General features: G+C 37.9%; 1 protein-coding gene and 1 long non-coding RNA gene across 2 annotated transcripts in view; both read left to right on the plus strand.

The window, feature by feature from the left end:
- The first annotated feature begins 10,037 nt into the window (after window positions 1–10,037).
- LOC121315394 (forkhead box protein A2-like) lies at window positions 10,038–13,212 on the plus strand. The gene is made up of 2 exons (XM_041249448.1): window positions 10,038–10,464; window positions 11,298–13,212. The coding sequence occupies exons 1-2, from the start codon at window positions 10,396–10,398 to the stop codon at window positions 12,465–12,467; spliced, it is 1,239 nt and encodes a 412-aa protein (XP_041105382.1). The 5' UTR covers window positions 10,038–10,395; the 3' UTR covers window positions 12,468–13,212.
- A 2,096-nt stretch (window positions 13,213–15,308) lies between these two features.
- LOC121315395 overlaps window positions 15,309–21,145 on the plus strand; it is a 37,413-nt gene continuing 31,576 nt past the window's right edge. The window contains exon 1 of the long non-coding RNA XR_005950258.1: window positions 15,309–16,007. This is a non-coding gene — a long non-coding RNA (uncharacterized LOC121315395). The remainder of the gene's footprint in view (window positions 16,008–21,145) is intronic.

Raw genomic sequence — 21,145 nt, forward strand, 5'->3', positions numbered from 1 at the left:
GATGGATTGATGGAGATATTGCTGGGATGGTTTATGCTGAATGGATGGATTGATGGAGATATTGCTGGGATGGTTTATGGTGAACGGATGGATTGATGGAGATATTGCTGGGATGGTTTATGCTGAATGGATGGATTGTTGGAGATATTGCTGGGATGGTTTATGGTGAACAGATGGATTGATGGAGATATTGCTGGGATGGTTTATGCTGAATGGATGAATTGATGGAGATATTGCTGGGATGGTTTATGCTGAATGGATGGATTGTTGGAGATATTGCTGGGATGGTTTATGGTGAACGGATGGATTGATGGAGATATTGCTGGGATGGTTTATGCTGAATGGATGGATTGTTGGAGATATTGCTGGGATGGTTTATGGTGAACGGATGGATTGATGGAGATATTGCTGGGATGGTTTATGCTGAATGGATGGATTGATGGAGATATTGCTGGGATGGTTTATGCTGAATGGATGGATTGATGGAGATATTCCTGGGATTGTTTTTACATTGTTTGCCTTGTACCTGTGACCTCACTAGGAATTACATATATGATTGGTTTTCTTCTTGAAATGCCATTGAGAAGCCAGTGAGAAGCCAATGAGCTTGCTCCTGCAACTTTCTGCTCCTGCATTGATGTGAATCTGTTTGTTTTATCTAAGGATGTGCTGCAAAATATTTTAAAGAGCGGTAGGGGGTTTTTGGAACACAGCATTTAGCATAAGAAACACAACAGTTTAAGATATTGCAGATGCTCAAACAGTGGCACTGAAACCTTGTGTCTCTGACCCAGTCCTGTTTGCTTCAAGCACATAGAAGATGTAGGATCCTGCCCCCCACAACACAATCTTTAAATATAAATGATGTTTATTTGTAGAAATTCTTACCCATGGAGGTAAGCAATGCCTTTGCCTGGGGCTGGCTGTTCCTATGTAATAACTGCACTCTTTTTTGGATTTTGAATAGCTGTATTCATTTTATTTAACTGTGTTGTATGCATTCCCAGTCACTGTGCTTTTCAGATTCATTTGCAGGTAAACACACTGTGGCAGACCTCAAACCAGAACCCAACTGCAGTTGTCACAGCTGTGAAAGATAAAGGCACGTCCAAACTGCAGCCCTGTCTGGAATGTTTACTGTCACCACAGGCTGTTGGCAGCAAACATCTTCCATGGATTTCTGAAGAAAGGGGATCTTACTATTAATTTTGCTTTGACAAGTTACAGGCTTAACCCTATTGCCCTCTCTCCTTTAAAAAAAAAAATCAGAACGGTGGTAAAACGTCCCACGTCTTTGTGCTTTAGAATAGATGCATACATCCAAATTGAAGCTTTAAGAGGAAATGCCCAACAGTGTGTGTGTGTGTGTGTGTGTGTGTGTGTGTGTGTGTGTGTGTGTGTGTGTGTGTGTGTGTATGTATATGTGTATGTATATATATATATATATATATATATATATATATATATATATATAGGTAACGTCATAAGTCACTTTCAAACATAAACATCAATCAACCATGCTATTTGAAAAAGGCAGGGCACTAACTTCACCAGATGCCCTTTTTCAGAAGCTGTGGTAATGTAAATTCCCTCACTCATACAACCCAAAGACTGCCCTTGCTGAGGACTTGCCTGAATACACAGTATAGAGAGGACCCCATGCTTACCTGTTTCAGTAATATTTTCAATTGCAGCCTGGAGAAGCCTGGACAATGTTGTCATTGTTGTTCTCTTGTTTTAAGTATCCACAGTCTCAGGTAGCCTGCGTCTCATTGCATTTGTGATGTTGTTGTTGTTATCCAGTTATCCAGGTTATTTCAGACTTGTTCTGATTGCCAGCAAGCTCTTCTCCCACAATCTCTCTTACATCACTTATATATGTGCCCTTCTGGTCTCTGAGTCTATAGACACAGCTGCTGTGTGTGCAACTTCTATATGCACAATTTTACTGTAGCTTCACAGTAAGGAAACCACCCATATTTCAAATTGGGGGTGCATTCAATAAAGTGGCAATACATTGTCAATAGTAACTAGTCTTTGCCATTGTAAAACACACTCAGTTATGGAATTTCAATAGCACTGCCTGCTACAGCTGTGGGTGGTCAGAAACAACTTCTAAAATGAAAGATGCCGAAAAGACTTAATGAACAAAAATGTCACGGGTGATGTGGAAAGTCAGCAGCTGATATTAGAGACACACACGCTTTCCATTCACTATTCTGACATGTTTGCACAGTGCAGCACAACTCAACAGGTATAGGCTTCTTTCCAGAATTTGGGAAAGAGTAGAAAATGGATTATTATTCATTATGGAATGTTATCTGAGATGTGATTCAAATTCTCTCTGACGCCTTCTGTCCGCAATGTCTGTAGCTCTGTAGGGTCTTCAGACTTGAAGAGGCACTAAAAATATTTTGATACATTTTGGACTCATGTCTGCTTCTGAACTAGTCACCTGGTATGACTGTTCCTTTACAAATAAAACCATAATGACTCATATTAAACCCCAATATTACCATGAACTGTGCCTTATAACAACCTTATCCTCGAAACCTGGACCTAATAATCAGAACATCTGCAGTAATACTTTTGTAGCTGGAAATGATTAAATATGCATACAAGTTATTCTTATATTTTCTTCTTCTTTTACTTTCATTTTGCTTCTATCAACAGCTCATTGAAACATGTTGTTAATGTGGTTTGAGGGAGTGTTTGGGAAGAATTCAAGATTGATGACTATTGCTAGAAACGGTGGATATGGCCCCTGCTGCACCATCAAGACTTTGGGATCAAAGTTGATCGTGATATGATCGTGTAACATTTGAATAAAACAAAAACAACGTGTATGCTGATTTATACACAGTGTTTAGTGTACTGGTAATTCATTACTGTTTCGTATTTACTGCTACAAATGTATCTTGCATTCATTTAAATGCAACAACAGACGGAACTGGAGACTCAGACTGTTCCACATGACATTGTGTTGATAAGCAGATGCAGACCTTGATATTATAGGGGAGATCAGGGTCATTTGTAACATGTTTTACCTTTCTCTTCATTATGCACAGATGATTTGATCTAGCTGATATACATACTGCAAGAGGGCTTGAAATGGAAGATGTGCGATGTTACAATTGACCCCATGCCCAGGGTCAGTTGTAACGATGGGTGGGGTCAGATAAAACATTCTGTGAAGTATAATTAAATAAACAGCAACACATTTAATTTAACTCAAGAACTGAATGTTTTATTAAATAAGATCAATTTTCACATAAAGCAAATATTTTAGTTTTTATTTAATTAAAAAACTAACTATCTTTATTTCTTGTTTTTAATATTTGACCATTTTAGCTGTTTATCATCCCTAAAATGATTGGCCTTTTCAAGCAAGAATAAGTCACTATAGTCACATAGGGTCAGTTTATTTCCTTTGGTGCAAGCTTGATATGCCTAAATATAGTGGAGCTAATATTGTATGGGATCAATTGTAACACGTGTTACAACCGGCCCCAACCCAGGGAGCCGCTATTAAACCTCATGTTCCAGCAAGAAACAATAAAACTAAGAGCAATCAACTGTGTCAATTAGAAGTACAGAGATCAGGGATGAGAATGCTAGAAGCCTGGATCTGTGAACTGGGTAACACAGGGATAGATCATAAAAAGAAAATTAGGTTAGAAATTACTCTCCTAGGTCAGATTTTTGTAGATAAAATCTCAGGTCTGGCACAGGCAGCTCCTCTTCCACAGGAAGACATAGATCGGAACTGAGCATGTGTCCAATGAGTGATGGCACTCTAGCTTGCTTCTGATTGCAGAAATTCAAAGTGTTACAACTGTTCCATGTTTCAGCCATCCCTGGTCTCCTCTTGATCCTTCTACAAACGGTCATAACATTATTTTAAGAGATTTAGAATGGTAAAAAGGCATTTCTTTTTTAAAGGTAATGCTCAGATTGTAGTGGTGGCATGTCAAGTTAAGCATTATGGTTAAAAAGTAACACATTAAATCAATGAAATGGACCAATAATAGAATATTAAGCTATCTGCAAGCTATCTAATAATGGACATTGCAATCAAGAATAACTTCACTTCTATTAAGAGCTGCTCCGGTCTGGAAATACTTTGGTTGGAGTGTTACAACACAATGGTACCAACTTATCACTGTGGCTTTGATTTACAGTCTGAAAAGTCAAAGGGTTTAACAGTTATCTCGTGTAAACGATTATAAAAGCCTTTTAAAAATGCATTTAGATTGAGACTCACAATAAACAGAAGTGTTACCAAAAAGGAACATTACAATATAAAGTATATGAATACTAAGATGTGCTTATAATCTATTGTATGGGTGCTGTTTAATTCTTAAACACACAGTTTACAGTGAAGGGATACAGCTTTCAGGGATTCCACAAAGCAAAACCAACAACCACAAAATCAAGTGCAATTCACTCCAATATCTATCCCCACAAACGCTGTCATTTATTCCAGAATGGTGTTACATTCTAACAGTGTATAATGTATAATGTAAAGTGTATAATATAATGTTGGAGCAATTCTAAACGTTACTACATTTGTGTTTGAGTAATATTTATATAGCATCTAGGCATAAAAGGTCCAAATTAAATTGGATTAATATGCATTTGTGTTTAACTCATGGGTACCTGTCCTCTTTCTCCTCTGACAAACAAACACATGGTTAGTTTAGCCACAATGATCACCCCAATCTGCTTATTAAGTTGACCCAGGTGCAGTCTGCCCTGGTCGGCTTGAACAGTGCTGATAAGACCCAGGACTCTGAAAATGTTCCTGAAGAAGACAATGGCTGTTGAGTAAAAATCCTTGTCTTTACCCAGCTTCATGATAAACAACTACCATTACGGTATGGTACGAGGGACTGCAAAAGGGTTGAAGACAATAAAGGACACGCTGAATGAGTTTTAATATACGTATTTGAATATGCTTTACTTATTTAGTGTTATCTGTCGTACATATATATTAAGGTATAGAATTATTCAAACAATGTGCCCCGTTACCTCGGGTGTTAATACCAGCAATTAGGACACTTGCAGTGTTGACACAAATAAACAAGGACATTTAAAGATTAACACCTCCACAGCTTCCCGGAGAAGACTACAGATCTGGTATTCCGCTTGGAAGAAAATACACACTTGTGATGCATATACCCCCCAGGAAGTCACACGAAATATATTTAAATTAGTAAACGTGTATTGCGCGTTTGGTGGCATTTAGAACCGGCGATCCGTTTCCCAAAAGCAACTTTAACCTAACATCGTAAGACCGCTGCAAGTGCAACGTGTACAAACTGCAGCAGTGTTTCCCAACTATCATCATAGCTCCAGTCGCTACTGAATTATATGCTCCTGACATGTTCGTAGAGGTTGTGGTGCACTGTGGGAACGTAAAGACAGTTAGCAAGGGCTGGTTGTTGCTGTGAATCGTCAACAACACCGCAGACGCCCTGCGTCGGAGTCTGCTCACTGCGATAAACTTCCACAAATGCGAAGTCCTGCAATTGTTTGCCAACCTCTTTGCTTCAGTGTTTGAAGCATTTACTTTAATTGCAATGTCTTCACCCTTGCTCTTTTTTTTTTTTTTTTTTTTTTTTTTTGATTCCTCGCGTTATTTTTTACTTTACAGAATAAAATATCGTTGTTTATTTTCACTGAAATAATTTTAAGGAGGCAGTGTAGTCCAGTGGTTAAAGTCCAGGGCTTCTAACTAAAATATTACCTGTTCATATCCCACCCTGCCGCTGACTCACTGTGTGTGACCCTGAGCAAGACACTCATAAGAACATAAGAACATAAGAAAGTTTACAAACGAGAGGAGGCCATTCGGCCCATCTTGCTCGTTTGGTTGTCAGTAGCTTATTGATCCCAGAATCTCATCAAGCAGCTTCTTGAAGGATCCCAGGGTGTCAGCTTCAACAACATTACTGGGGAGTTGATTCCAGACCCTCACAATTCTCTGTGTAAAAAAGTGCCTCCTATTTTCTGTTCTGAATGCCCCTTTGTCTAATCTCCATTTGTGACCCCTGGTCCTTGTTTCGTTTTTCAGGCTGAAAAAGTCCCTTGGGTCGACACTGTCAATACCTTTTAGAATTTTGAATGCTTGAATTAGGTCGCCACGTAGTCTTCTTTGTTCAAGACTGAACAGATTCAATTCTTTTATCCTGTCTGCATATGACATGCCTTTTAAGCCCGGAATAATTCTGGTCGCTCTTCTTTGCACTCTTTCTACAGCAGCAATATCTTTTTTATAGCGAGGTGACCAGAACTGCACACAATATTCAAAATGAGGTCTTACTAGTGCATTGTACAGTTTTAACATTACTTCCCTTGATTTAAATTCAACACTTTTCACAATGTATCCGAGCATCTTGTTAGCCTTTTTTATAGCTTCCCCACATTGCCTAGATGAAGACATTTCTGAGTCAACAAAAACTCCTAGGTCTTTTTCATAGATTCCTTCTCCAATTTCAATATCTCCCATATGATATTTATAATGTACATTTTTATTTCCTGCGTGCAGTACCTTACACTTTTCTCTATTAAATGTCATTTGCCATGTGTCTGCCCAGTTCTGAATCTTGTCTAGATCATTTTGAATGACCTTTGCTGCTACAACAGTGTTTGCCACTCCTCCTACTTTTGTGTCCTCTGCAAATGTAACAAGTTTGCTTACTATACCAGAACCTAAATCATTAATGTAGATTAGGAATAGCAGAGGACCTAATACTGATCCCTGTGGTACACCGCTGGTTACCACACTCCATTCTGAGGTTTTTCCTCTAATCAGTACTTTCTGTTTTCTACATATTAACCACTCCCTAATCAGCCTCCTTGCGAGGTCCTGCGGACGCCTTGTGAATCAACTCCTGTTGTACAGTGACTCTGCATAGAATGCACAGTTCACAGCAGTTCACAGCCTACCTCTGTGAAGCGCTTTGTGATGGTGGTCCGCTATGCAAGGCGCTCCATAAAGATATTGTTATGATGATTTTTATTTTATATTTATACCTTCTATATATATATTTTCTGCTTGCTAATCGGGGAATACGGACATTTCAGCCAAACAAATCGCGTGAAAGCACAAAAAGGGCGGAGCTCATTTGCATACAAACTCCAGATTTCGCTGGCCAGTTAAATATTGAGCCAAATGTTAAATCTGGATAAGAGATTTGTTAAATATTTAGCTAAATGTTAAATTTCACGACATTTATAAATCTGGGGAAAAATACAAGATTTAAGTTAAATCTGGGGAAAATACAAGATTTAAGTTAAATCTGGGAAAAAAAATACAAGATTTAAGTTAAATCTGGGAAAAAAAATGCAAGATTTAAGTTAAATCTGGGAAAAAAAATGCAAGATTTAAGTTAAATCTGGGGAAAAAAATGCAAGATTTAAGCTAAATCTGGAAAAAAGGACGTGTTAAAATATGAACGGTTTTTTTTTTTTTTTTTAAACACATGGCACCCCATAGTCATATCCTAGTTTGTCCATTCCTGTTAGAGTTGGCAAACTCCCCTGACTGACAGGACCCCACTGTAACCCAGCATTCTGAGTGTGTGGGCACCGTTGGTGTGATCTATGTGTAAATGTATTTTATCATTGCCCGTACGCCTTTTTCCCCCTTGTATAAATAAAAAGGCAAATAATAAATATGCTGCAATAGCAAAAAAGGCAAATACAGCTTACACAAATGCCTGTTCATGTTTAGCACCGGACACTTCGTTGCGTTTTTAGTCAAGCAGACAGCAGAGGGCGCTCCCACGCTCTATTGCAGTTAACATGGCATTTCTCTATAACAGTGCAGTGTCACATGCAGAGGTGCGCGGCATTGTCGCTATTTGGAGGATGTGTACAGAATGCTATCATGCAAAAGTCTAAAAAATCAAAAATTACTTAAAAATAATAAATAAATAAACCGATAAATACATAAGCATCGAACGTTGTTAAAACGTGTACGTGTTTATATTTGCGTGTGTGCTGACAATGTGATCCATTTGGTTTTGAAATAAGGCTCGTGGTAGTTCTTAAAATGATAAATTGCCTACACCTTAAAATCATTATTAAGCTTCAAAACCGTAGATGTTTTATATATTTTAATCTATCTATCTATCTATCTATCTATCTATCTATCTATCTATCTATCTATCTATCTATCTATATTTATATCTATCTATCTATCTATCTATATTTATATCTATCTATCTATATTTCTATCTATCTATCTATCTGTCTATCTATCTATATATGTATATATCTATCTATCTATATATATATATATAGTGGACTGCTAAAATAAGAAATAGGCTGTCTTAAAAATTGTTAAATATGCTAATAGCTTATTTTTTAAAACACTGAACTCAAGTGTGCCGTTTCTTTTATTTTACTCATTAAAAATCCATAATAACAATAATCATTTGAATTAAAGCACTACAATATAATGTATATTCTTGTATTAACATGTAAACAATGTAACTGACAGGTTTGTCTGAAGTCGGCTTTATGCTTCCACATTTCAATATCGATCGGCTCTTAGTCCAACAAGAAAAAAATAATAATAATTGAAATTCTACAATTCAGCTCTATGCAAACAAATTAGTTTCCATGTTGGTATGCACAGGAAAAACCAGTGCCCGCTGTGATCCCAAATACTTCCACATGCAATAGAATGCGTGTGGAAGCGGGTTGTTACGCCACGCGTGTATAGCGCTTTATATGAAAACAGATCCAGGAGAATTCTACCACTTGCTGTCTCTGTATAATAGGCAAGTATATTAGCAGTGAAATAGTACGATTAATTCCACTTCAAAGAATAGCCGTGTTTTCAGAAGCCTGCTTTATCAGCCATCGCTGAAGAGAGCCGCTAAATCTCAGATGATCAAACACATTAAATAAACTTTACTCTGTTTAATATCTCAAACAGAAAGCGTGTCCTGCTGAATCAATAAAACACCAGGCCTCGGGTCTGGAGCTGAGCAGTATTAAAACAAGGGAGGCGCTGATTCGACATTCTGTTTCATACAAACATAGTATTTTAATACAGTATCCCTTAGCATATTTACTTTTAATGACGGGAAAGCAACTAAAACGACTAAGCATCTGTTGCATTATGTCACAGATGCAGGCTAACAATGCTCAGTCGTAAAATAAATCCATTTTGTTTAACTTTTTTTATTTTATTTAATTGGACTTTAAATTATACGTTCCATGTGAAAAGATAAGATTGTTATTATTTTTTATTTTTTATGCGTACTGATGTGGATTTTAGTAAAGTCACTGTGCTTTCACATGTTTGCTTAAGTTGCGAAACATTGAGATATACAGGGAGCTGAGAGCTTGAAGTAACCTTGGACCCCTGTAGCGACACCAGCCTTACACCTTTCCATTGTACCAACTCCAAATCTCATTCCACTGCACACAACACTGCACTAATGAATCCTAGTTTGAACAAAACACACTTAGAATTGAATCTTGCTCCTGAAAATAAACTGCACCTTATTATTATTATTATTATTATTATTATTATTATATTATTGGTGATTTCCAAATAAACAATACATAAGAAAATACATTTTATTCAATCAATCGTTTTTCAGTAGGCTATACTGTATGGCATCTATCATCATCGATATGCCAAAGTAGGTTATTTAAACTGATAGATCCTCAACGAAAGATGGGATTGCGCTCGAATCTTAAAAACAACTGGATGACAGGATTGTTTTACTGTCTGATCCCACAGAATGCTGTCTATTACAGAACAAGGGGTAGTGCTGTGACTTTAAAGTTATTAAAACACACAACGATTTTATACCAGTTTGACTGAAGAAAATGTAGATAAAACGCAGTATTTATTTATCTATGTATTTATGTGTATATTTATTTTGTTTTATGCAGCAATAGGACCTTCATTCTGAAAAAAAGAAAAAGCGTATCTCGTACTATAAGTTTAAACCCCCTCTCTTCATTTCCATTGAGAACAATCAGATTAGGGTTTAATGAATGCATTCAAATTGCTTTGTTCTCTTTTAGCCAGGGCAGGTGTACAATAGGGGGCCAAGCCGAGGAGCCTCGCGCCAAGGTGTGAGCTGATTATTCAAATAGGGCTCCGAAGAAGAAGGGATTGGCGGCTGGCCTGCCGCACACAGCTATATCACAGAGTCTGCACACAGCCACCAACGTCACTTCGACTCTATCATCAGCACAGCGCCTCTGAGCACAGCGAATCTGAAACCTACACATGCACGAACACAGACCTGCACAGCAGACCAGCGCTCTGGGAAACCCGTCGCCAGATATTTTAGTTTAAGAAAGGTTTTTTCTTCATCTTCTCTCCAGAAGTAGTTGAACACAGATCCTGCTGCTTCCGCGATGCTGGGTGCAGTGAAAATGGAAGGACACGAACACTCAGACTGGACCAGCTATTACGGAGAGCCCGAGGTGGGTAGCTATACTTTTTGTCTAGCCTATCCCTTTTATACCACGCAATATTAGCCTTGAGATAATATTAACTTTGTGATCAAATATTGACTTGAGGCGACTCCAAATCCTGCAGATCTCCGAGCAGCACTATCCTAACAAAGTTTGGTTGACATGCAAGGGAAAACTTTTCCCCCACGACTTTTTAACTCAAATTGCCAGATACATTTTGACAATGTTAATTCAAACTGTTACTAGATTTCATAAAAGATATATCCGATATATATATATATATATATATATATATCATATATATATCTATATATATTATTATATAGATATATATATATATATATATATATATATGTTTGTTTTTTTTTTAACTTCTGCGCAACCAATTTTAATTTTATAGAATGTTATTGCTTCCGATAATTTGACATATCCTGTCATTTTAATGAATACTGAAGTTTTGTTGAAAAACAAATATTTAATCAATTTAATCTATCAAAAAGAGATAGGGTAGCTATTAGAAACTCAAGACAAAAGTCTTTATCGTTTGTCTATTTTTATTATTTTGCTGTATTGTAAAAAGCACAAGTTTCTTATTTTAAATAATAATGGTCAATAAAATTACAAAATCATTCAACTTTATATATAGATATCATATATATTATATATTATATGTATAATATATATATTATATATATATATATATATAATACAAATATGTTGTAATACACAGATTGTTCAAATACACAATTGAGTGTGTTGACTGAATATAATCGTGCATTTTGATAAAAACTAAACCGACATTATTACGTTTGACTAAAACTTTTTTACTTGTCTTCATTTAGTGCTACACAACGGTGGGCAGCATGAATCCAGGACTTGGCATGAACAGCATGAACACGTACATGAGTATGCCAGGAATGAGCTCCACGGCCAACATGCCGGCCAGCTCCATGAACATGTCCTACATGAACACCGGGATGAGCCCCTCAATGACGGGCATGTCAGCGTGCACAGGGGCTATGAACGGCATGGGCGCTGGGATGGCGGGCATGAGCGCCTCTCTCAGTCCCAACATTAGCGCTATGAACGCCCAACCTCCATCGATGAATGCTTTGACATCCTATACGAACATGAACGCAATGAGTCCCGTGTACGGCCAGTCTAATATCAATAGATCAAGGGACCCGAAAACCTACAGAAGAAGCTACACGCACGCCAAACCCCCTTACTCTTACATCTCCCTTATCACCATGGCCATCCAGCAATCTCCTAACAAAATGCTCACCCTCAGTGAGATTTACCAGTGGATCATGGACCTTTTCCCTTTCTATCGACAGAACCAGCAGCGCTGGCAGAACTCGATCCGCCACTCACTGTCCTTCAATGACTGTTTCCTTAAAGTGCCGAGATCACCCGACAAGCCCGGTAAGGGTTCCTTCTGGACCCTGCACCCGGATTCAGGGAACATGTTTGAGAACGGCTGCTACCTTAGGAGACAGAAGCGCTTTAAATGTGACAAGCTTCCAAAGGATTCTGGCAGGAAGGCTTCTGATGGGGGCTCTCACAGCAGCTCCGAAAGCTGCAACGGCAACGAGTCTCCCCGCTCCAATGCGTCCTCTTCAAACGAGCACAAGCGACCCATGCCAGACATGAAGTCCAACCAAGAAGTGAGCCCCGGACATGCGGCTTCCCCAGCGTCTCAGGCACAGCATCTGATGTCCCAGCATCACTCGGTCCTCGCCCACGAAGCGCACCTCAAGCCAGAGCACCACTATTCGTTCAACCACCCTTTCTCCATCAACAATCTCATGTCCTCCGAACAGCAACATCACAAAATGGACCTTAAAACTTACGAGCAGGTGATGCACTATTCTGGTTACGGGTCTGCCATCTCAGGAGCCCTTTCCATGGGTCCAGTGGCCAGCAAAACGAGCTTAGACCCCTCGCAAATTTCTAGCGAGACGTCTTACTATCAAGGTGTGTATTCCAGACCCATCATGAACTCCTCTTAAATGTTCCGAGACCCAATGGACCTCTTCTCCCCCCGCGATTTGTACATTTGTAAATGACAGTTTGTGAACACGCATTCCGAAATATTTTTGATGTTTCTCACTGACTCTAGGTGTCGATTTTGTTTAGTATTTTTTGTAAAGGGGTGTTAATGTCATAATCTGGCAAAACCTTTGTTTTCCCTGCAGCTTTTACGGACCAAAAACGTTGTATTGTTGAAAAAACAAGAAAAGAAGTCGCTATATATTATGTAATTGAATAATAGACGCTGTTTGGCAGAGTGAAGTTCTTCAAACAACTAATTAATCGCTTCTGTATTCCTTATTTATGGCGTATATATGTGTATTCTGGTAGAAAACAAACAAAAAAAAATACATAATCTATATTAAAGTGTTATTCCAACCTTTTCTAATATTCTGTGTGTGAGTTTTTTCCCCTGATATTCATCTTACTAATTTCTAATTACTTGGTCAAAGTCCCTATGAAAAAACAATACTCTCGAAGCTTGGTATTTCGACTAGGATACAGAAAAACGAAATAATGGATAGATTGAACAGATTTACAAAAGCTGTTGTATTTGTGCTGGTAAAATAATGTATTTATTGCCGAAACAAGATAATCGCTATATATTTTTAGAATAGCTTCTTTACATAAAAACTTGTAAAAGTGTTACACATGTAAATAGTGTGTTTTGGTAGCGTGAATTGAGAATGTATGGACTTGAATAAATAAACACGTCAATGAAAGTAATAAAGCAATGAAGTTCGCATCTGAATAACATTTTATTTATCAATCGGCCTTGGTTTTCTCGATTGCTTTTAATTTTCAGATGTTAATAAAATTGTTCATTTTCTCTTGTGAGTGGCGCCAGCAGGTAAGAGTTTCTCATGTCTGCCCTTCCCGGCCCTTGATTAAAAAGGCGCAGTTTCACAAATAAGCAGCTCCCGTGGGGTTCATTGCGAACGCCACACATTTCCATCACAACGCACTACCAAATGTTTAAGAATGAAACAAAGTCTTAAAGACCAGACACTGCAGCGTGAAGTAGCCTATATAAATACATACTTTTTTGTTTACGTATTTAAAATCTGTTGCAAGACTTATGGTTAGACCTTTTACAGTGTGAATGAAGGGTCTTAGTCTGTGGGTTTGATTTAGCTTCAGACTTAATTTACTATGTTAAACGCACACACACACACACACACACACACACACACACACACACACACACACACACACACACACACACACACACACACACACACACACACACACACACACACACGTTGTATTCCTATACTTGTGGAGACTTCTCATTGACTCTCGTTATGTTTTTATTTACTATTTCTAACTCCAGTCAGACAAAACTCCACACAGAGTGAAAGTCGACAACAAACTAAATATTTTGGCACTTTTAGTTTTTTTTTTTTTTAAAGGCATATTTAGTTCTTAAAAATGTGTTTTACAAAGTGGGGACGTCCCCACAACGCCGTTTTTTCAGGAGTTACTGTCTTTGTGGGGACATGTTCTCAAATTTTGTCCCCACACACAGTTTATTATAAATAAAAGAAAACACACAAACACACACACATAATGGAGAAGGTTTTTATGGAACCAGAAAATACTAATAATTTAGAAATGTCAACTCAGTGTTTTATATAATAATAATAATAATAATAATAATAATAATAATAATAATAATAATAATAATAATAATAAAAATATACTAGAAATTATTATTATTATTATTATTATTATTATTATTATTATTATTATTATTATTATTATTATATCGTCAGTAATTAATTGTAATAAAAATATACCAGAAATATAACTTTTTTTATTTTTATGACATTATTTGATCATGATCATTTAAGTGAGGTTACAGATATATTCCATGTCTGACCAACTATATACATATATTAATCAGTGATCGAAATCTCATCTCCTGCATCGTGACTTCATGTTATTTCATTTGTATAAATTACACTTACAAGCTCACATACATATACATACATACGTACATACATACATACACTCACAATGTCGGAGCACACACACACACACACACACACACACACACACACACACACACACACATAGAAATTGACAATGGCGACCCAAGAGACTTTTTCGACCTGAAAAAAGAAACAAGGACCAGGGGTCACAAATGGAGATTAGATACAGGGGCATTCAGAACAGAAAACAGAAGGCACTTTTTTACACAGAGAATCGTGACGGTCTGGAATCAACTCCCCAGTAATGTGGTTGAAGCTGACACCCTGGGATCCTTCAAGAAGCTGCTTGATGAGATTCTGGGATCAATAAGCTAATAACAACCAAACGAGCAAGATGGGCCGAATGACCTCCTCTTGTTTGTAAACTTTCTTATGTTCTTATGTTCTTATATATATATATATATATATATATATATATATATATATATATAATATATAGGGTCTTTAAATATTTATATAGTAGTGGAGCTATTGCAAATTAGACGATTTCGTTAAAAAGTTGTTGAACACATTCAAATATGTTATTCATAAAACTGATAATTGTTATCTGTTAACATCTTGGCCCCCTTTTTTTGCTCACAGATGGCACTTTAGGCTTCCCACAGATAGACCAAAATCGTACCTAAATAACAAGGATCAAATCCTCCCCAAACTCCAGATTGTACAGAGAAAGCAGGTCTGGCCACAGATCTCGATCTCTCTCTCTCCCTCTCTCCCTCTCTCTCTCTCTCTCTCTCTCTCTCTCTCTCTCTCTCTCTCTCCCTCTCTCTCTCTCTCTCTCTCTCTCTCTCTCTCTCTCTCTCTCTCTCTCTCTCTCTCTCTCTCTTTCTCTGGGGCAGATTTTGGAACAATAAGTGTGAATGCGATGCTCTAACCTGTTATGTTCCGTATCACAGGCCCATTGTCAGGGGGGTCGTTTTAAACTACTTAGTGCCCCCCATTCCACTGATCCTAACAGATAAGATGGAGTTCTCCCCGAATAAATCAAAACCGGGAATGTCACTGGGATGACAGCAGTCGATAGTTTTTTTTTCTCCCACAGTCCATTCTTCTGCACCGCCCGTAACTTGCCAAGTACAGCTTTTGTACAGTCCATTTACTTAACAAGAACGACTTTTTCCATACGCCATTCTGCAAACCGGTTTTAAACACCCGTGATCTGTGAATAAACAAAGTCAGTAAACAAAAAAAAAAAAAAATCTAGCTAACCCAGATTCCAAGAAGGTAAACTTTCAACAGCAGCACGTCACACTTCAGCAAATTTACACAGATATTATATTTCGTTCCCTTCTTTTTAGCCATTACGCTTTACTGCATTTTATAACGCCGATCGATATCTTGGTAAAATAACCATTTTTATAAGCTAGCGGGGCAGTGAAATCTTTGCTTTGTGCTAAAGTCAACAGTGCCGAGTTTGAGCTCAAATAAATACTGCGATGCCCTGAGCCGGTTGCAGTATAGTCTGTGAGGCTCTAAGCGCGGGACTGCCATCGCTTTCGAATCTACAGAACACAGAGGCACCAGGTAGGGGGATTTAAATACCTGCGCATATTTTATCGAGAAATCTTTTTTTAAAACATATATTCTATTACAATACTTAGATATTGTGTGGCGACGACACAACGATTGTTGTAGCTTCATAATTGTGGTTAGAGTATACGGGGTATGAAGCACTGCACTAGAGAGTTTATATAAAGAAGTGCGTGTGTGTGTTTCTCACTGGCTTCCAGGATACCGACTGCTGATTGATAGAAGCCGGTGGCTGTTATATCAGCGAGTGATCTTGTTTTTACTCTCCTCACAGTCACAAACTGTTCACTCAAATAATACAAATTATAACCGCAACACAGACTTTTTTCTCCTTTTTAACAAAAAGCTATACAATGTTTTTTTTTGTGCTTTGCGCAACAGGTGTTTTTGATTTGACTGCTGCAGCACTTATGTTGTACCTTGCAAATGATGGTTATGCCGAATAAAACACACAGGAAGCATATTTGGACTAACTACTTTTTCAATAGAATTATTTGCTGTTTTTAAAATAAATAAACACACACGTTTGTAATAATTTAACTAAAGACCCCAAACCACAGCAAGCAATCGCAGGGATGCGATAACGGTTTGAATTGAAGAACAGTGTTATCTTTATAAGCATTCAATGATGTGCAAGTCCACAATGCCGCGACATAACTACTGCTCATTCTAATCTAGCTAGAAAGAATATCGACATTTTTCGCTTTCCATTCAGCTGTTTATTTTTTAATTTTTGTTGTTGTTATTTATATAATAATGCACCATAACAAATAACTCCTTGGACGTGTTTTATGACATTTCAAATTGCATGTACATATTGTTTTTCGTACTATAAAAATCTCTAATTTGTAGTGTTACACGTCCAAAATATTTAGTTTCATCTCGATATTTTAAATTAAGCATTACCGAACGTCTTTATTTTATTAATATGAAAATGTACAAACAATTTCAGACAGAAATAATAATGGATATAAATGATCAGGTTGAGTGGTACTACTTTATTATATTACCATAGTGTATCTTTTTGTTCTTTGATTTTGTATTAGGCCTACTTAATCAAAACAAAACTAGCTAAGACATAGAAAAATGAACATTTATAGACAGCATTAACGCATTCGTGTGTGTTATATATTATGTTATATATTATATATATATATCTATATATATATTTTATATATTTAATTATTTAAAATATTTATTTTTTATAGTTTTTGTTTGTCGATGCTGTATCTTTTCTACTTGTAAATAGCTGTAGTAATTGCCATATATATATATATATATATATATATACACACACACAACACACACACACACACACACACACACACACACACACACACACAATGCTGTCTATAAATGTTCATTTTTCTATGTCTTAGCTAGTTAATATATATTGAGCCTCTGTATTTCAAACAGGCCCGAAAGGAAGGCAGCCCTGGTGTCCTCTTTATTTTGATGCCTGTGCTTCTCCCTCAATCACATTCCCCGGCTCTGCTGTGATTTCCAGTACAAGATGGAATCTGTGCAGGACACACGGAAAGGCTAATCGTTTTTAAATAATTAATACCCTCCTATTCTGCTCGTAATGCAAGCCCTCGGATTGTCAATTACTTGTCATTAAATGAGTGTATACCCACGTACTTCATTTCAGATCCCTTGATGGGGAATAACCTCAGTCAAGCCCTCTTCCGTGCTGCATTAAATGGGAATAGCCTTTTGATATATAGGTTCAGAGGTAATCTTCCGATCAACTGCGCCGACAAGCACACTGTAGTGAAGGAAGCGATTTAACTATAGCATCACTGTAAAAAAGAAGCTATTTTCAATGTAAATTTACCTTAATACTGACTTAATAAATCTGTATTTGTAGATTCATTCTAATGTAAAAAAAAAAAAAAAAAAAAAACAGAAAAACCACGCCAGTACATTCACCGCTAAAAGTCTTTATTTGTTTATTCATTTTTTACAGTGTATTGCTGCAAAGAATAACAGTAAATAAATTATAACAATGCATTTTAGTGTGAATTAATATGTAGGGATAACTGAGAAGTATTCTATTGGCGTTGTGTGTCCTTCGGGTTATGATGTGCCACCTTCACCACAGAAAGACACTCCATTTATCTTTTGAGAGGGTTAGAATTGATTATGCGCAATATCTGAGTAAACCACAACAATAACACACTAACAGGTTTCTTTATTTGCTGCAACTAATGTGATGGAACTTATTGCAGCTATTTTTAAATTATTTGAGAGGTGCAGTGTAGTGCAGTGCGAGGAAAAGCAGGACGGCACATCTTACACCCAAATCAGATTTCACACACGCACACGGACACAAAAAGGATTCAAAACACCAGCAGACAGCGAAATGCCTTTGGTGGAAGCGCCAGAGTTTAGTACATCACAGGGAACCGGTCTACTGTTGTTATAGCAACAAAATCAGCGATGGTCCATAAGGCAGCTTGTTGACCCTTTCACTTTGGTAACCTGATTTAATTACAGTTCTTACCAGTCACTCATTTGCATATTTATTCTGCGAATAAAGTCTGGCTTTTACTAGGAAACAAGGAGCTGTTTACTGAGCCCACTTTTGCACTGACCGTAAGTGCTACCCAGGCACTCCAAACACATTGAAATCGGTAAACCTCCACTAAATGTGAAATACCATCATTACTATAGGCTTAAATAAGGGTTATTATTATTATTATTATTATTATTATTATTATTATTATTATTATTATTATTATTATTATTATTATCGGATTACCAAAACCACAGACATAATTGGAGAAAATATCTGATTCTACTCAATCAATCAATCAATCAATCAACCAATGACTTATCGAATGAAATGCTGTTAACACTTAGTCCTACGCACCGTCTGCATTAACTTACTGCTAAAACGAAAACTACTACCGGTAGACATTTGTTCCTGTAAGCCAGCTACCAAATTACACAAGAAACCATTCGATAGGCTAAAGGTGGACGATATCCCATTTGTCGCATTTAATTTTTAAAATGTTGAACATAAACACGTTCTATAAAATTTAATTGACGTTTGTATTTTTAATATTGTCTAAATATAACCTGGAGGTGCGGAATTATCTATAAAAAACCTCACAGAAAAAGGTAATGTACAGAGCATTCCCGTGTGGAAAAGCGTGGTGTGTCTGGAACACCCAGGTCGCGCTGTCTCCTGGGAGACTGCTGTACCAATTTTACAAGCTGTAATTCTGCTTAGCCTGTGCTGGGGTGGGACAGTTCACACTAGCCGACTTAACACCCTGTCTTTGGAAATGCTCCTAATCCTATCTCTTAGCAAGGGGAGCTGCTATCCCACAGTATATTAAAGGACAGCACAGTGAGAATAGTCCAAGCTGTGTTAAGGGATAAAGGACGAATGAGAAATAATTAAAAAAAAAAAAAAAAAAAAAAAAACATATGCGCATGATTTCGATCTTTCATTCACTATCATGGAATTCCAAAACAATATCGCAAACGTTTACCCAAAGCCATACTAGCACAGTATCTCATTCTAGATTTCCAAATGTCACATTTATTCTTTTTTTTTCAGGTTTTCGTTAAGTATATGGACAGTTACAATGCGTTATGTAAATCAATATGTTAAAGTAACATTATTTAGCAGGTTTCATATATGTAGTGCGATGCAAACCTTTTGGTCAATCAGCTGTAGACCTGCATTATGTCTGTCTACATCTATCTATCTATCTATCTATCTATCTATCTATCTATAATCGACTTGAAATATCTCTTCAGCTGCATTTTGCTGTTTCGGCTTTGAGATATTATACATGATGGCACAGTCTTGATCTTGTGCAGACTGCACTGTTTCTACATGGCCTCTATTTTCTGTGCCCTACAGCGGGGTGTCCTGTGACTCGTTTCAGTACACCAAATACGATGTCGTATCAGGCTAGCACGACGTCGGGAGCACAATATGACACGACAGAAGTAACGTTTCTATATAACGCTGCTCACCCTTGGTCGTGTTACCCGTCGTATTTCACAGACACCAATTTACTCGGTGTATAAATACGACAGGAGGACCACAGTCACCGAACTCTGAGAAACGTGACTGCTAATGCATGCAGTGCAGTTAAGACAGAGACAATTACAGCGACAGAGGGCATCGGAAGATGTGTGCGCAGTATCTTTCACATGGGTTCTTATTGTTTTTATTATTATTTATTGATATTGTTATTATTATTATGATGCATTGTTATTTTGCAGTTTTTACTATTTCCTGATACTGCAGACTTATTTCTGTTTTAACAGACATGCAAAGCGCTTTGATATACTGTGGTATGAAAGGCGCTATATAAATAAATACAATTTAAAATTGATCAATATATTTGAGTGACCCTCTCTTCTTCTGCTGAGAGTGTGTAGGGTGACGGGCCTCCGTCTGTTTGCTCCCATGTTCTGGTCCGCTAGCAGGATTTATTTTATTTGCAATTATCAGTCCTTTTAATCCTCTTTGAGGAAACCGTTACACGGCTGTTAAATTAAAACAATACAACGTCCTTATTAATCTGTACTTCCTGCAGTAGGGTTATCTGTTACCTAGCTCTGCTCTGCTCTGCTGTGCTCTGCTCTGCTCTGCTCTGCTGTGCTCTGCTCTGCTCTGCTCTGCTCTGCTCTGCTCTGCTCTGCTCTGCTCTGCTCTGCTCTGCTCTGCTCTGCTCTGCTCTGCTCTGCTCTGCTCTGCTCTGCTCTGCTCTGCTCTGCTCTGCTGCTCTGCTCTGCTCTGCTGTGCTCTGCTCTGCTCTGCTCTGCTCTGCTCTGCTCTGCTCTGCTCTGCTCTGCTCTGCTCTGCTCTGCTCTGCTCTGCTCTGCTCTGCTCTGCTCTGCTCTGCTCTGCTCTGCTCTGCTCTGCTCTGCTCTGCTCTGCTGTGCTGTGCTCTGCTCTGCTCTGCTCTGCTCTGCTGTGCTGTGCTGTGCTCTGCTCTGCTCTGCTCTGCTCTGCTCTGCTCTGCTCTGCTCTGCTGTGCTGTGCTCTGCTGTGCTCTGCTCTGCTCTGCTCTGCTCTGCTCTGCTCTGCTGTGCTCTGCTCTGCTCTGCTCTGCTCTGCTCTGCTGTGCTCTGCTCTGCTCTGCTCTGCTCTGCTCTGCTCT

This window comes from Polyodon spathula, chromosome 5, assembly GCF_017654505.1.
Source record: "Polyodon spathula isolate WHYD16114869_AA chromosome 5, ASM1765450v1, whole genome shotgun sequence".
In the NCBI taxonomy this organism is placed as follows: domain Eukaryota; kingdom Metazoa; phylum Chordata; class Actinopteri; order Acipenseriformes; family Polyodontidae; genus Polyodon; species Polyodon spathula.

Excerpts from the sequence above, each read along its gene's own strand:
- LOC121315394 (XM_041249448.1), top strand. The coding sequence starts at position 10,396 with ATGCTGGGTGCAGTGAAAATGGAAGGACACGAACACTCAGACTGGACC. Across the intron at positions 10,465-11,297 it reads GCTATTACGGAGAGCCCGAG|TGCTACACAACGGTGGGCAG; the intron begins GTGGGTAGCTAT and ends GTCTTCATTTAG.